Source organism: Pristis pectinata, chromosome 18, assembly GCF_009764475.1.
Source record: "Pristis pectinata isolate sPriPec2 chromosome 18, sPriPec2.1.pri, whole genome shotgun sequence".
In the NCBI taxonomy this organism is placed as follows: domain Eukaryota; kingdom Metazoa; phylum Chordata; class Chondrichthyes; order Rhinopristiformes; family Pristidae; genus Pristis; species Pristis pectinata.
The window spans coordinates 1,731,644-1,749,602 of record NC_067422.1 but is presented as its reverse complement, the minus strand read 5'-3'; the positions used below and the strand labels follow the sequence as shown (position 1 = coordinate 1,749,602).

The following is a 17,959-nucleotide window of genomic DNA, read 5'->3' as shown; positions in this document are numbered from 1 at the left end:
CAGAGGGCCATTGCAAACAGGCCGGGAGGATTTCTTCTTGTTTTTGAAGTTCATATTTAAAAACCGTAATAACCAAGTTCAATCCCAAATGAAAAAATGAGTTGTTACTGTCTGGCATATGGCATCAATGGAGGCTGCAGGACAGCTGGAAGTTAACATAACTCCACCTGGATATGTAGCACAGAGCGCTCACAGGTGAGCAGTTCACCAAACATAGTTAAACAATGAAATCAGACGTTCTCCCTTCCTACCCACCCACCCAACCCAAACCAGGCAAAAAAAACTTCAAGTACAATATACAAGAAAGTCCAAGAAGGGAGAATCTCCAGTCTTTGATCAGCCTTCCAGAACCACAACTGTCCAAATTTACAGTGAAATGTCCTGAACTGCCTCGCAATCACACCCTGCAGGAGCTCCTGTGTTAGGAAGCCAACAGTTCAAAGGAGCAGATCCTTCGATCAAGGGTTCTCGCTTGATACAAGCTCAGAGGCTGTTCTGTGTCTTCGACATAGCTGAGTTAGCTCATGTTCTGGCTCAGAGTCACAACTCGGCGACATCCAGAAAATTCACCTCGTACTCACTGGAGAGAAAAAGACAACAGATCAGTAAAGGTTTATCATATCATACAAAAAGATTGTGCATCCAAGAATGATTTCAGGCACAGGACTCCTCTCTCAATGTGCTAGCTACCGTGCACCAAGTTTGGTCATGGCAAAATGGACAAGGTTTGCGGATATTTCCAATGCTGCAAGCAAGGAGAGACTGGAAGACAGTAAAACACAGGGTAAGCTGCTGGCTGCAGGTGGGACCTCACATCCATTGTGATGACACAGACACTTGGATGCACAAGTGAATTTAAATTGTAGTCCACAAACAAATGAGCAGTAAAAGATGGTCAAGGTGGGTCTGGCTGCAAATCAGAACTAATACCAAGAAACATTTACCAAGAGGAGAAGAAGTGGCCTTACACTGCAGAAACAGACTTCCTCTTCTTCAGGTCGAAGTGCTGGTAGATGAAATTTAAGACTGAATGTTGCATTTTGGTAGGAAGTGTGGGAAGAGGCACTTAAATCACTCAATCCAGATGGGACATGCCTTAGATTGTTGAGAGAAGCATTAGAGTTAACTGTAGAGACCCTGGCCATGATCTTTCATCCATCTGTAGACTCAGGGATGGTACCCAAATGTTCATTCCAGGTGTAGGGACAAACCCAATAACCAGCTTGGTAATGGAAAAGGTTTGAGAAACAATAATCAGGGACAGAATGAGCAGGCACTTGGACAAGTGTTGATTGACAAGGAAATGCCAGCAGAGATTTGATAAAGGAAAATTACTAAAATAAGTTATTTACATATAAAGTAAAAGAGGCTCGATAGGGAAAATGCGGTTGACGTGGTACATGTGAACTTCCACAATGTCGTACAATAGGTTTGTCATCAAGATTGAAAGCCATGGAATAAAAAGAGTATAACAACAGGACAGAAAATTAGTTAAATAGCAGGAAACAGAAGTTCTGGTGAAAGATGTGAGCTTTACAAGTTGAAGCATCAAATACAAGAATTAGGAAGAACCTTTACGAAACACTGGTTCAGCCACAACCAGGGTATTGCGTCAAGTTCTGGGCACCACACTAGGAAAGGTGTGAAGGCTCTGGAGAGCATGCACAGATTTTGTAAAATTATTCTGGGGATGAGGGACTTTATTTATGCAGACAGCTTGGGGCTGTTCTCCTTTGATCAGAGGAACTCAAGAGCATCTGGTAAAAAAGTATTCAAGGTCATGAAGGGTACATGCAAAGTGGAAAGGAAGAAACTGTTCCCATTATCAACAGGGTCAAGAAATTGGGTTCAGAAAACATTTGTGATTGACGAAAGAATCAAAGTGACATGAAGAATCTCTTTTTAATGTAACGAGTGACTGGCGGTCTGCAGTGCACTGCCAGGGGAGGCAGATTCAATTGTAGCATTCAGAAGGGAGTTGGTTAAGTATCTGAAAGTTAAACTGGGCAGGGCTGTGGGGAGGGCAGGGTAAATTAGAACACAGAACAGTACATCACAGCACAGGAATAGGCCCTTCAGCCCAGGATGTTGTGCCGAATTAAATTAGTGATCAAGTGCCCAACTAAACAAATCCCTCTGCCAAACAATGTCCATATCCCTCCATTTCCTGCACATCCATGTGCCTACCCAAGAGCCTCTTGAACGCCTCTATCGTATTTGCCTCCACCACCACCCCTGGCAGCACATTCCAGGCATCCACCACTCTGTAAAATAAAAGCTTGACCCACACACCTCCTTTGAACTTTCTCCCTCTCACCTTAAATGCATGCCCTCTGGTATTAGACATTTCAACCCTGGGAAAAAGATACCAGCTGTCTACTCTATCTGTGCCTCTCATAATCTTACAAAACCTCTATCAGATCTCCACTCAGCCTCTGCAAAGAAAACAACCCAAGTTTGTCTAACATCTCCTTAGAGAACATACCTTCCAATCCAGGCAGCATCCTGGTAAACCTATTCTGCACCCTCTCCAAAGCCTCCACATCCTTCCCGTAAAGGGGCGACCAGAATTGAATGCAATACTTCAGATGCAGCTTAACTAAAGTTTTATAAAGCTACAACAGAACTTCCTGGCTCTTGAACTCAATTCCTCAACTAATAAAGGCAAGCGTGCCATACACCACCTTTACCACCCTATCAACCTGTCTAGCCACTTTCAGGGAGCTATGGACTTGGACCCCAAGATTCCTCTGTACATCAACACTGTTCGGGGTCTTGCCATTAACAGTGTACTCTCCCTTTACATTTGATCTCCCAAAGTGTAACAGTTCACATTTGGCCAGGTTAAACTCCATCTGCTACTTCACTGCCCATATCTGCAACTGACCTATATCCTGCCGTATTCTTTGGCAGTCTTCTACACTATCCACAACACCACCAATCTTTGTGTCATCTGCAAACTTACTAACCCACCCATCTACGTTTTCATCCAGGAGAGGTCCCAGTACGGATCCCTGCAGAACACCATGAGTCACAGACCTCCAGCCAGAATAAGTCCCATTGACCACTACCCTCTGTCTTCTAGGGATTCTACTAAAATTCATGTAGACAACATCCACGGCTCTACCTTCATCAATCACCTTCGTAACCTCCTTGAAAAACTCAATCAAGTTAGTAAGACACAACTTGCCGTGCACAAAGCTATGCTGACTGTCCCTAATCAGGCCATGGTTTTCCAAATGCTCATAAATCCTGTCACCAACAATCCTCTCCAGTAACTTCCCTACCACTGATGTAAGACTCACCAGTCCATAGTTTACAGGATTATGCCTATTTCCCTTCTTGAATTATGGAACATCATTAGCTACTCGCCAGTCCTCCGGGACCTCACCTGTGAATTCTGAAATATCCATTGTGCAAATAGTGATATTTCATTATACACTTTAAGTAATTCAAAGATTTTAACAGAGCGAACAAGTTAATGCAGACGTGGTCCTACTCAAAGCCTGAACTCCCCTCCATGGACTCTGTCTATACTTCTTGCTGCCTCAGTAAAGCAGCCAGCATAATCAAAGACCCCACCTACCCACCCCGGATATTCTCTCTTCTCCCATCGGGCAGAAGATACAAAAGCCTGAAAGCATGTACCACCAGGCTCAAGGACAGCTTCTATCCCACTGTTATAAGACTATTGAACAGTTCCCTGGTACGATAAGATGGACTCTTGACCTCATAGTCTACCTCGTTATGATCTTGCACCATATTGTCTGCCTGTACTGCACTTTCTCTGTAACTGTAACACTTTATTCTGCATTCTGTATTGTTTTAACCTGTACTACCTCAATACACTGTGCAATTAATTCATCTGTATGAACAGTATGCAAGACAAGTTTTTCACTATACCTTGGTACATATGACAATAACAAAATAATTCCAATTCCTCCCAGTTTGTTCATCTTCACCCCCTACCCCTTCTGAAATTACAACCTCCAACCTCAGCCAAGAGTGGGGATGATGAGAGATCACAGGCCAAGCTTGTATGCTACTCAACTCTCTGACCTCAGGCCACAAGACAAGTTTGCTCAAGACTATACACTGTCCAGAATTTCACAAGCCTCTCACATGCAGCTACACTCCATACCTTGACAGTTTCTGTTCCATTCAATCATCCCATACCCATGGAAACTCCAAGATCTCTCAGTCCTTCTACACACCACAATCCACACTCCTCTCTGCTGCCTCACAATGCCCCCACCCCCAGGGTAACTGTGAAGATGGATTGCAAAGCATGCACAGCGAGGCTAGTGATTGCCTGTGCAAACTTTAAACAGCAAGGAGCCGGGTTCTGGGCTTTCCACTCACCTGGTAGCTGACAGTAAACGCTGTGGAGAGATGGCAACGGTCTTTGGTCACCAGATGATGATGTCTCGGTGTTTACTGCTGCTGGCTGAAACACACAGGGAAATCAGAGGTCAACATTCCAGGTCCCCACAAAGGCAGTGGGCAGCACCTGCCCTAGTGATCATGTCCAGAGTAACCCGCCCACTCTGCCAGTGGGAAGAACAGGATGAGGTACTGAAGCATTCCCGGATCCAGCTGCACAAAGCAGTGAGGCAGACCAGCTGATCCTGACCACTTACTGGGGTGGGGGCACCATCTAGGAACTTGCCAAGCAGCAATGGTCACCCAGTGCATTAGAGCTGCAGCAAAGTTTACATGGTATCTGCAGACCAATCCTGAGGACCAGTACAACAGCTGCTCACAACAGTACCTCAGGCAACAGACCAAGCCTCACAGAGCAAAAGACAGAGGAGGAGGAAAGAGGAAGTGACACAGACTGAACAAGAACTACCAAAATAATTTGACAGACTATTGGTGCATGAAGCCTGCCCACACTGAATGTGTACCTCAGTCAGGAAATGGTGTTAGATTCACATAATTAGTAATGTCATCACCACACACTTTCCTAAGACAGAACAGGTTGGGGATTGGTTAGTGAGCAGTTAATAGTGACAAGGAAAATGAGAGTTAGGAAATATTTGACCATCAGCATTGTTCAAGCATCTCACTGCAACCAACACCCAACATTTGACAGTGCAAGACTGGCGAAAACTCAGGCACCACAAGATATATGGTTTTAAAAATACACGAGAACACAATGAATCCAATGGTTAATGCAGGAAGCAGAACCGCTCAGCTGGTTGGATCAGATTCAAAGTCCAGTCCAAGTGGAGAAAGCTGACTGGAGCCAGGGCGCATTCAACTCTGGACTGCTACAGAAATTGGAGTGTACAGCCTCCTGACAGCAGTCCTGCTACACAGGAAGGGCGTACACAGGAGGAGGCTTGGCAGTGACTGTAACCACACTGCAGGGAGTCAGAGATGCCTGACCACACCCCCCCAAATCAAGCATCTAAGAAACCCAGGGTTTCAGGGGAGAATGACCCCTGCCACCCAGCGCATTGGTCTTGAATAGAGGACAATGAATGGGTACAGCAGCACAGGGGCTAGGTTACTCTAGTGTCCAGAGACCCAGTTGAAATCCCAACTGGGGAATTGGAATTCAAGTATTCAAGTAAACGTGCTGTATGACTTGACTAACTCTGGAATAAAAAGCTGTTCTTAGTAATGTTAACCATGAAAATACTGGTTCTTTGTTTAAAAATCTTATCTGGTTTGCCAATTTCCTCAGAGAAGGAAATCTGCCAAACTTGCCCAGTCCGGCCTATACGGTCACTCCCTTAACTACCTTCAATTTCAGGGTTAACTGGGAATGTTGGTCTTGCCAACATCCACATCCCATGAACGTATTAATTAACGACAAACACAATTTTTTTTTCTTTTTAAAGCTATTGGATTACCTGTTGTGAGCCTGGCATTGACCTGTCTGCTAGTGCTGGGAGGTGTGTGGGCCTCCGGGTCTGCCTGAGCTGGAAGAGTTCTGTATGGAGGAGCCAACTCATCATCCGCAGTGAAACTCCTGCCTTTCCCGCCACTCATGGGCAGGATCGATAGACTGACTGGCTTCTTCCCAACTGGATTCTTCCTCTCTAAACATCAGGTCAAACTTTGTTAAGCTCTCATTATAGTGTTCAGAAAGGCTGCACTAAGGTTACTACTAGTATTATATACAAGGAAATAGTCATGCTTAATTGTATCACTGACCTATCCTGGAGCCTCAATGGGATCCAACAACTGCTTGGAAGCTCCCCACATTGCTTTGTGGGATCAGATTGGTGACTTCTCCGCCCTAGTTCCATGAATCACTCTGAACTTGAGAGAGCAGAAGTCACACCGCCTGGCACTGAACGTTGCAATCCAACTCTTGATGATCAAACGGGTAAACGTTACCATTCAGCCCAGATTCAATCAGAGTGATATAGCACAGAAACAGGCCCTTCAGCCCATCTTGTCCATGCCTGTCAGTGCTCTCTCTCTCTCTACACAAACACCAACATCTCTTGTCAAGGAGGACAAAATCAAGTGTCCCCACAAGCTATCCAGGGCAACACTGCTTTGCAAAGATTTGTCAACTCTTTCAGGCAGACCTTAGAGGCACAGCTGGGGTCTGCTAGAGGCTGTGATTAGGCATGTAACCCAGGAAAGCTCAGAAGGCCTGAACAGAGGAGTGGAAAGAAATATCAAACATTCCAAAACAGTTCAATGTTGCAGAGGAAAGCTGATCTGTACTAACCAGGGAGCGAGATAGGACATTTGGTTGAGTGGCGTTGCAACAACAACCTCTTGCTTAGTGTCACTAAAACTAAAGAACTGATTGTTGTCTTCAGGAAGGGGAAGAAGGGCGTACGTGCACCAGGCGACATTGGGGGATTAGTGGAGGAGAGTCAGCAGCTTTAAATTCCTGGGCGTCAACATATCAGATGACCTGTCCTGTGCCCAGCACATAGATGCAATCATAAGGAAAGCGTGCCAGCGTCTTTACTTTCTTAGGAGGTTAAAGAGGTTCGGCTTGTCACCAAACACTCTAACAAAGCAAGAGTGAGAGCAGGAAGCAGTTGCTCAGCTAATAGGGCAGCAGCCGCCAATAAGAAGGTAAGTTCAAACTGAGCGGCCATTGTGGAGCAGCCACTGTGTGAGTGGCTCAGTGTAAGAGTGGGACCTTGAGGCTTTGGCTCAAAAGGCTTCGGCGGAGTAAGTGAGCAGAGGCTAAGGTGAGACTCGGGTAAGGTCTCTTTTTTCCTTATTGCACAGTTTAGAGCACTGGGAATGGCAGGCAGGGTAGTCATTTGCTCCTCCTTCAGGATGTTGGAAATCAGGGAGACCGCCAGCATCCCTGATAACTACACCTGCAAGAAGTACATCCAGCTACAGCTCCTTACAGACCACGTTAGGGAACTGGAGCTGGATGAACTCCGGATCATTTGGGAAACTGAGATGATAGACAGGAGTTACCGGGAGGCAGTTACACCTGGGTTGCAGGATGCAGGTAGCTGTGTGATCGTTCTGGATACTGTTGGTGGGTGGGGGAGGAAATGACCTACCAGGGGAAAGCCACAGCAGCCAGGTCTCCGGCAGTGAGTCGGACTCTTGTGGCACAGAAGGGAAGGGGGGAGAAGAGGATTGAGGTAGTGATGGGGATTCATTGGTTAGGGGAACAGATAGGAGATTCTGTAGATGAGAACGAGACTCCCAGATGGTACTTTGCCTCCCAGGTGCCAAGGTCAGAGACATCTTGGACTGAGCCCACAGCATTCTTAAGGGGGAGGGTGAGCAGCCAGAGGTCATGGTACTGATTGGTACTAACGACATAGATAAGAAGAGGCACGAGGTTCTGAAGAAGCTAAAAAGCAGAACCTCAAGGGTGACAATCTCTGGATTGCTGCCTGTGCAACGCGCCAGTGAGGGTAAGAATAAGAAGATGTGGCAGACAAACGCATGGCTGAAGAGTTGGCGCAGGGGGGCAGCGTTTCAGGTTTGCGGATCACTGGGATCTCTTCTGGGGAAGGTATGACCTGTAGAAAAGGGACGGGTTACACCTGAACTCAAGAGGGACCAATGTCCTTGCGGGCAGGTTTGCTAGAGCTGTTGGGGAGGGTTTAAACTAGGTTGGCAGGGGGTGGGAACCAGAGTGTTAGGTCAGATGATGGAGCAGTTGGTGTAAAGGTAGATGCATTATGCAGAGAGACAGTGAGGAAGGATAGACAGTGGATAGGGTCTGAACGCAGTCAGTTGGATGGGTTGAAATATCTTTACTTTAATGCGAGGTATTAAGAATAAGGGTGACAAACCCAGAGCACGGATCAGTACATGGAATTACGATGTTGTGGCCATTACAGAGACTTGGTTGTCACAAGGGTAGGATTGGCTGCTGGATATTCTGGGCTTTAGATGTTTCAAAAGGGATAGGGAAGGAGGTAAAAGGGGATGGGAGGAGAGTGGCATTGCTAATCAGGGATAGTATCACAGCTGCAGAACGGGAGGACGTGGTGGAGGGATCATCTACTGTGTCAGTGTGGGTGGAAATCAGAAACAGGAAGGGAACGATCACCCTATTGGGAGTATTCTATAGGCCCCCCCCTATAGCCACCAGGACAATGAGGAGCAGATAAATAGGCAGATTGGGAAAGGTGCAAAAATAACAGAGTTGTTGTCATGGGCAATTTCAACTTCCCTAATATTGATGGGCACCTCCTTAGTGCAAAAAGTTTAAATGGGGCAGAATTTGTCAAGTGTGTCCAGGAAGGATTCCTGACACAGTATGTGGACAGGCTGACTGGAGGAAAGGCCATACTGGATCTAGTACTAGGCAATGAACCTGGTCAGGTGACAGACTTGTCAGTGGGTGAGCATTTCAGGGATAGTGACCACAACTCCCTGACCTATAGCATAGCCATGGACAGGGATAGGAGCAGATGATATGGGAAAGTTTTTAATTGTGGGAGGGCTAATTACCATAGTATTAGGCAGGATCTTGGGGGTGTAAATTAGGAACAGATGTTCTCAGGCACATGCACAGAAATGTGGAGGCTGCATTGGGTCCTGGACAGGTTTGTCCCACTGAGACAGGGAAAGGATGTTAGGGTAAAGGAATCATGGTTGACAAGAGAGGTGAAGTATTTAGTCAAAAAGGAAGAAGGAAGCATACTTAAGCTTTAGGAAGCAAAAATCAGGCAGTGCTCGTGAGAATTGTCAGGTAGCCAGGAAGGAGCTTAAGAAGGGATTTAGGAGAGCTAGAAGGGGACATGAGAAGGCCTTGGTGAGAAGAATGAAGGAAAACCTCACGGTGTTCTACACATACTCAAGGAAGAGGAGGATGACTAGAGTGAGGGTAGGACCACTCAGGGATAAAGGGGGAAACGTGCCTAGAGGCGGAGGAGGTAGGGGAAGTCCTTAGTGAGTACTTTGCTTTGGTGTTCACTAGAGAGAGGGACTTTGACGAATGGGAGGTCAGCATAGAACAGGCTAATATGCTGGAGCATGTTGAGGTTAAGAAAGAGGTAGTGTTGGAGCTTCTGAAAAATATTAGGATAGATAAGTCCCCAGGGCCAGACAGGATATACCCCAGGTTACTATGGGAGGCGAGGGAAGAGATTGCTGGGGTGTTGATGATGATATTTGCATCCTCCCTGCCACAGGAGTGGTGCCAGAGGATTGGAGGGTGGCAAATGTTGTTCCCATCTTCAAAGAACAGTAATGGGGATAATCCAGTGAGTCTTATATCAGTGGTGGGCAAGCTATTGGAGAGGATTCTTAGGGACAGGATTTATGAGCATTTGGAGAAGCATGTCTTATTGTGGATAGTCAGCATGGTTTCGTGAGAGGTAGGTCATGCCTCACAAGCCTGAGTTTTTTGAGGAAGTGACAAAACAAATAGATGAAGCTAGAGCAACGGATGTGGTGTATATGGACTTTAGTAAGCCATTTGACAAGGTTCCCCAAGGTAGGCTCATCCAGAAAGTCATGAGGCATGGGATCCGTGGAGACTTGGCTGCGTGGATTCACAATTAGCTTGTCCACAGAAGGCAGAGGGTGGTAGTAGATGGAGAATATTCTGCCTGGAGGTCGGTGACTAGTAGTGTTCCACAGGGATCTGTTCTGGGACCCCTACTTACTGAGATTTTTTTTTAATAAGTGACTTGGATGAGGAAGTGGAGGGATGGGTTAGTGAGTTTGCAGATGACACGAAGGTTGGAGGTGCTGTGGATAGTTTAGAAGGTTTTCGTAGGTTACAAAAGGATATAGACAGGATGCAGAGTTGGGTGGAGAAGTGACAAATGGAGTTCAATCCTGAAAAGTGTGAAGTGATACACTTTGGAATAATGATCATGAAGGCAGAGTACAAGGTTAATGGCAGGATTCTCAGCAGTGTGAACAGAGGGATCTTGTGGTCCAAGCCCATAGATCCCTCAAAGTTGCTGCACAAGTTGATAGGGTGGTTAAGAAGGTGTATGATGTGCTGGCCTTCATTAGTTGGGGGACTGAGTTCAAGAGCCACGAGGTAATATTGCAGCTCCATAAAACTCTGGTGAGATCAGACTTGGAGTACTGGGTTCAGTTCTGGTCACCTCATTATAGGAAGGATGTGGAAGCTTTAGAGAGGGTGCAGAGGAGATTTACCAGGATGCTGCCTGGATTAGAGAACATGTCTTATGAGCAAAGGTTGAGCGAGCTGGAGCTTTAGAGCGCAGGAGGATGATGGAGGTGTATAAGATTATGAGGGGCATAGACAGAGTGGACAGCCAGCACCACAGCAGCAATAGCCAATACCAGGGGACATCCGTTTAAATGTCAGATGAGGAATGTTCAGGGGAGATGTCAGAGGTAGGTTCTTTACACAGAGAGTGGTGGGTGCCAGGAATGCACTGCCGGGGGTGGTTGTAGAGGCTGATACAATACGGACATTTAAAAAGGTTCTTAGACAGGCACATGGAAGTAAGAAAAATGGAGGGTTATGGGCTGTGCAGGAGGGAAGGGTTAGATTGATCATGGAGGTGTTCATATAGTTCAGCACAACATCGTGGGCTGAAGGGCCTGCACTGTGCTGTACTGTTCTATGTTCTAAACTTCTACAGATGTATTGTTCAAAGTGTCCTGACTGGTTGCATCATCGTTTGGTATGACAATTCGAATGCGCAAGAATGCAAGAAGCTGCAGAGAGTAGTGGACTCAACCCAATACATCACGGGCACATCCCTCCCCACCATCAGTAGTATCTACAGGAGGTACTGCCTCAAGAAGGCAACATCCAAAGATCCCCACCATCCAGGCCGTGCCATCTTCTTGCAGCTACCATTGGGCCAGAGATACAGAAGCCTGAAGACCCACACCACCAGGTTCAAGAACAGCTACTTCCCTTCAATCATTCAGTTCTTGAACCAAATGGCAAACCCTAATCACTACAGTTTAGCAACACCATGACCAGTTTGATCACTTGGCACTAAAATGGACTTTGTTCCCATTGTCTTTTTCTTGTAAAAATTGTGTATAATTTATGTTTAATATACGTCTTTCTTGTGAATGCTGCTTATGATACTATGAGCCTGTGATGCTGCTGCAACCAGGTTTCTCACTGCACCTGTGAATACATGTAATTTTCATGTAAACATGAAACGTTTAATAAAATTACCACCCCACTGAGAAAATATTCTGAATCTTTCACAAAGTTCAAGATGTTGGACAGAGTCCTGAGAATCTAAACCTTGCTGTTTCCTGTCTAATGGTTTGTTTGGGGGACAGAGGGTGGGCCTTTCACTCAACGTGCAATACAACGAGAGTGGGGAACACCTGTCCCGTGTTAAAAAGGAACAAACAATCAGTTGCAGAGTGCAGAGGAAAGGCGCTCTACACTTTCCACTATACACTCCCAGTACAGGGAGCACCAGCTGGGGGAAAAGGAAAAAATGCGTGAGGTACAGACAACTGTGTCCTGTCACACACTCCCAGGGCAGGATTAGCAATAGAGCCAATTGATTGCAGTCACATGTTGCCAGCTGTTGCAGTTCAGTTTCTTGCTGGTGGGTAACAGGAGATGAGGAGGAGCTATATAAATGAGAGGGTACTTTGTGCACTTTAAGAGAATGTAAGCTGACTGCAGAAGACCATTAGTGGAGGAAGAGACTATAACATCCTGGGATGATGCTGCTCAACTCTAAATGGAGCCTTAAAACAAGCAAACCTCACCACCCCCACTGCCTGGGCTGGGACTTCCCTCAGCCAAGGATCCACGCCAAGGGCTGTACCATTCCACCAAAGCCAGAGCCATCATCCTTGGCCTTCCTCTCCCTTCCCACCACAGTAGATCTCCACTTTTTCTCCTCTCTTACTTCTAAGTATTTCTTTTTCTAATAATACTTCACCTGAAGGTGGGTGTGACTCCTGGACCCGTGACTACACCATCCTCCCCAACGGTGGGGCCTCCTACAGTTACACAGCAGCTGTAGCTATTCCTGGACCCTGTCACCATTTCAACTAATTACATGAAAAAAGATAGGATTAAGAGTTACAACTGCCCCGTTACAATCACCGAGGCCTGAGTAAAGATAATGGCTGAGGGCATCAGCTCCTTTGCCATCATCATGGGCTCACACACATATGGGAAAGCTGTATATTGTCTGAGGTTTGAGCAGGAAAGTCTCATTCACAATGAGCCCCCAGGTCAGTCCTGCCTGTAGACCCTTGGGTCAAGTAATCTCATCAAATGTCCCACCCTTATTTCCCACTGAACTCATCCACCCCCACCACAGAATCGTAGAAACATACAGCACAGAAACGAGTCCCTTCGGCCCACCTCATCCACGCTGACCATGATCTCTACACTAATCCCATTTGCCTGCATTAGACTTGCATTTCTGTTCTCCTTTCCCATCCAAGTACCTGTCCAAACCACAAGAACACACAATAAAATAGGAGCAGAAGTAGGCCATCAAGACTTTCAAATCTGTCTGAGGTCCATGTACCGGCACATTAACAACTGGTTGCTGGAGGATGAATGATTCCAGGATTCATTCCATCCGTTCTGGGCAGCAGGAAGGCTTCCCCTTCCTTGAGGCTATAGTAGAATGTGGGCAAGACTGGCATGTTCTCTTCTGTCATAAGTATGCAAGTACACAGAGGTTGAACAAGAGGCGGGAATCAGAGCTTGAGTAATTGGGAAAACCCTAGCAGGCTCGAGTTGCCCCCTTACAAAGTTGGGCAGATGATATATTGCTGAAGAGGGGCAATCTCAGCCTCTTAAGAAATTGGTGCCTGGTCTCCCTCCTCAGCATTGAGTACAAGTCTTTCAATGGGCCATGTTCATTCCCCCAGACTTTATACTGTCTCAGAGGATCCAGCCCAGTCAGTCCTACGTATCCCAGGCACAGCCATTCAGGATAAGATCCTGGATGCCCTTTTCTCCCTCAACCAGGAGAGGCCATTCAACACCAATACCTATTGGAGACTCTGCATATGTTTGGACTCAGGCCATTTTTCATGGCCCAAGTTCTACTTTTGAACATTGCCACGGTGTCTGGATAAAGTTAATGGGTCCTTGATGCCATCCTTTCACTTTAGGAAATGTGTGCATTAGAAATGTTATATCCCTGGCCAGATGCATTCCATCTGTGTGCAGCCTTCAGAGGAGGTTGGCAGGTTTGACTCTGTACAGCCTGAGCATGGAGGTTGTCCTCTTGGCTTACACTGATGGTGTGCTCCTCATAGTCACAGATCCTGTTGACCTACACCGTAAGCTGGTGCTGATATTGAGTAGGCTCTGAATGAAGTTACCCATGCCATCTTATGTGATGTTAAGTGTAATTTATCCCAGTTTGTACTCTCTGACCTTTCTGTCGCCTTGAGAGTTAACCCATGTTTCTGTACTATCCTAATGAACATTATTGCAGATTTCTGGCTAACAGGGCTGCCTAACATTTTGCGATAAACTATTTGGCACTGTGGCCTAGCCTCCTTTATAAAGAAGCAAATGTTTTGTTCTTGGACCAGCAATCCCAAAACTTGGACGAATGATCTATAGTGTTGAGTTTAAATCTACTTCAGCAACTAGAATTAATTCAACATAACATGGAATTTTTTTTAAAAAGTGACCATCAGACTGTCATAAATCCCATTTGATTCAACATTATTCTCCATGGAAAGGATCTGCTGCCATTACTTGGTCTAGTCTTTGTGAGATTCCAGACCCACAATAAGGCACCTACTCAACTACCAACTGAAATGGCCAAGCACACCACTCAAAGGTGATTAGAGTTGGGAAATCAATTCCAGCCTTGCTACTGACATCCACATCTCATGAAAGTTTTTTTTCTGAAATTGCTTCAAAGGGTTCTATGCAGTTGTGAATGAGCAAGGAAGAGCAAACACACAATAGTGACTTCTCAGAGACAAAATGTGAAGGTTTACACCAGCCACATCACAAGCTATGGAAGCCTCCTACTATGGATACCAAGTGCACTGCTGGTTACCGTTGATGGTTTACTTGATAAGAAATTTGGAACATTTTATCGAAACTTTCTTTCAACAAGATTCATCTCAGTAATTTCAACTATCATCCTTCAGCCATGATCCTCAACCACGAGTTATCCATAGTCAAGGAGGATCTCATTCAAGCACTCCTCTTCTACCTGTGGGGCAAGCCTGGCCCTGCTTAAAGTAGTACCCACAGCCCAGTGCTCTCCACAGTTCACCTTTACTGACTATACAACATCATATGGCTCACAGTGACATCTCACTAGGCCTGTTGTTTCTAGAATCACCATAAGCTTAGCTTCAGAGCATCAAGTTTCTGGCTAATTACTACCCCACATAGATGTGTGGACACTAGACAAGGACAAGATCAGACCTTGCTGTGAGGTCTGCTGCAGTATCAAAACATGGACTAAGAACCCACACGTACCTCAGGGACAACATCAGAAAGTAATAAATACTTTTTTTCCAACACTAACAGGAAAAAAAAGTTGTTATCCAGTGACTTCTGAAGAGATAGGATCAGGAACCTTACCAAACTCAGTTCCGTGACGCAGCTAGGTCAGTGCACATGACCAGAGGGCAGGCAGCCTCAGGTATCCCAATAATGACCAGGTACTCACTCTTCGAAGGTCGTCTGCTCTTATTCAAAATTGTTCTAACCACATGGAGCAAAGACATGGAGGCTGCATCACACAATACCCTGAAGTGATATTTTGTTTTTTGGTAAGCACGCTTGAGCATCCTCTTCTCTGAACCTTTGTGATGGAAGATACCTGATCTACTCAGAAGCCCTATTCACTCCCACATCTCAATAGTCCTCCTTTACAGACAACTCTGGCACCTTGACCATCAACTACAAGCTCTGTTTACTGCTGAACTGGACTTGGAGAAACAAAATCAAATCCCAACAAGTAATTAACATTTTTAGAGACCATGTTTTAACTCATCTGGGATGTTCAAGCTAAAGGATCTAAACTGCTTGACCCACTGATTTCCTCCAGCAATTTTTTTTAATATCTAAACTCAGTTATGGACAGTGATACAAGAATCCCAAAGTAACAGATGTACAAGCTGACAAGGAAGTCAGTGAAGCTGGAAGTTATACCTTACTGCAATGTTTGCAAAATGGACCGACATTGTTCATTACACCCTACAAGCCAGGAGCAGATGACATCAGTCACCCACTCACAACCCAGGGACATCAAGCAATTTACCAAGTTCATTCTCTGCATTTTATAATGCTTCCATCTTTGACCTTTCCCAGTTCAGATTTTTGATCTTAAACTTTTCCATTATTCATTAATGATCCCTTTTTTGCTGAGTACTTCCAGCATTTGAGTTTATTTCAAAATTACAGTATCTGCAGGACTTTGCCTTGAAATATCTCACCTTCACACCTCGATGACTCATTTATTACGAGCAGTAAATTCCCGTGGTTAACTCATTGAGCATCACTCGTCCAGTTCCAGTTCTGACTGACAGTCATTGATCAGTTCCTATTTCAAACACTCACCACAACTGCGGGTTTAAACCGCACACAGCCGAGATACTGACCAAGTGAAAATAAACACATCCGTGTAGCACCTGCCACATTTTTGGTAAGCCCTAAAGTGCTTCACAGTCAGCAAGGATAGTTTTTCATGCTGTTTGAGTGACTTGGCTGAGAAATGAGGAAGTGTCACAGCAGCTCACAACAGACACTGACCTGAGTGTCACCAGAAAGAATTTGTACAAAGTTACATAAATAGCATAACAGATAAATACAGGGAAAATATTGTAGTCTTCAATGTGTTAAAGATATTTGCTAATAATATTAATAATAAAGGTAAATGGGAAGGAACTGAAGAAAAATAATCATAAAACAGACAACCTACTTTTCTTGTGGCCCTTGTACTGGCTGGACTTGGCTTTCTTCTTCTTCATCACACTGGTCTGATTCTCTCTAGATGCTAGAGATGAAACACAAAAGCCACATGAGAAAAGGCACAGGCCAAGAGAGGTTAACCCACAGCTTTTTAAACCAATCAGCTTACTAACCAGCCAAGTACATCACAACAAAGAGGCCTAACACCACTAGAAGAAATAAAAAGGGAGGACATAAGAAACCACAGCATCACAGGAGTTATGTAAAGACTATTGCCAACCTTGCTCTATTGATCATACGTTGGACCTAAAATCTACAACTCCCCCCCAGTATCTCCTTATGTGTATTAACATACAATATACATGTATAAACTAACCCCATATCCACGGCTGTTGTACAAAAGTGCACCTATTATGAGGAAATGCTCGGCGAACTTCCAAGTAATAGAACAGTGCTAAGATAGCAGAAGACACTTAGAATGGGAGAAATGAAGGACTGATGTTAAAGGATGATAATGGGTCAATGATGACCATGATCAAAAGACCTCCAATCCACTGTTAAATATACAAACTCTCAGGTCATAGAATCATACAGCACAGAAACAGGCCCTTCGCCCCAACTAGTTCATGCCAACCAAGATTCCCATCTAAGTTAGTCCCACTTGTCTGTGTTTGGCCCATGTCTCTCTAAACCTTTCTTATCCATATACCATTCCAATTTCCTTTTAAATGTTGTTAATGTACCTGCCTCAACCACTTCCTCCAACAGCTCATTCCACATACTGACCACACTCTGAGTGAAAAAGCTGTCCCTCAGATTCCTATTAAATCTCTCCCCCTCACCTTAAACCTATGCCTTCTAGTTCCATTCTCCAATCCTGGAAAAAAAAGACTCTGCACATTCACCCTATGCCCCTCGTGATTTTATGCACCGTTATAGGATCACCCCTCATTCTCCTTCACTCTAATGAAAAATGTCCCAACCTGCTCAACCTCTCTCCATAACTCAGTCCCTCAAGTCCCAGCAACATCCTTGTAAATCTCCTCTGCACCCTTTCCAGCTTTATGGCATCTTTCCTATAACAGGGTGATCAAAACTGAACACAATATTCCAAATGCAGCCTCACCAACTGCAACATAACATTCCAGCTTCTATACTCAATGCTCTTTGCTGATGAAGGCCAGCGTGCCAAAACCCTTCTTTACCAACCCGTTTACCCGTGATGCCACTTTTAGGAAATTATGTACTTGTAACTCCTAGGTCCCCCTGTTCTACAGCACTCCCCAGGGCCCTATCATTCACTGTGAAAGTCCTACCCTCATTTATCTTGACTTAAATGCAACACCTCGCACTTATCCAAATTAAATTCCATTTGCCTTTCCTCAGCGCACTTTCCCAACTGATCAAGATCCCCCTGTAAATCCTGAGAACCATCTTCACTGTCAATAGCACCAACTGTTTTAGTGTCATCTGCCTTGTACGTTCGCATCCAGCTCATTGATATAGGTGACAAATAGCTATGTGCCTAGCACTGACCCCTGGGGAATAGCAGGTCCTTATTACAAGTTATGGAACCTGGTCAAGATACATCAACAGCACTATATAATCAATCAAGTATCAGGCATGGGTGAGATCTATTACCGTGTTTCATTGTCTCCAAATCACACAACT

At 45.2% G+C, this 17,959-nt stretch overlaps 1 protein-coding gene across 2 annotated transcripts in view; it reads right to left on the bottom strand.

The window, feature by feature from the left end:
• Nucleotides 1-275: 275 nt before the first annotated feature.
• The window catches only part of mbtd1 (mbt domain containing 1), a 70,011-nt gene continuing 52,327 nt past the window's right edge, over nucleotides 276-17,959 (bottom strand). For both annotated transcript variants that reach the window (XM_052032828.1, XM_052032827.1), the window contains exons 15-17: nucleotides 16,299-16,373; nucleotides 4,363-4,447; nucleotides 276-580 (exon numbers count right to left, since the gene is read on the bottom strand). In XM_052032828.1, the coding sequence (XP_051888788.1) occupies nucleotides 4,410-4,447; nucleotides 16,299-16,373 (113 nt within the window). In that variant the 3' untranslated portion in view covers nucleotides 276-580; nucleotides 4,363-4,409. The remainder of the gene's footprint in view (nucleotides 581-4,362; nucleotides 4,448-16,298; nucleotides 16,374-17,959) is intronic.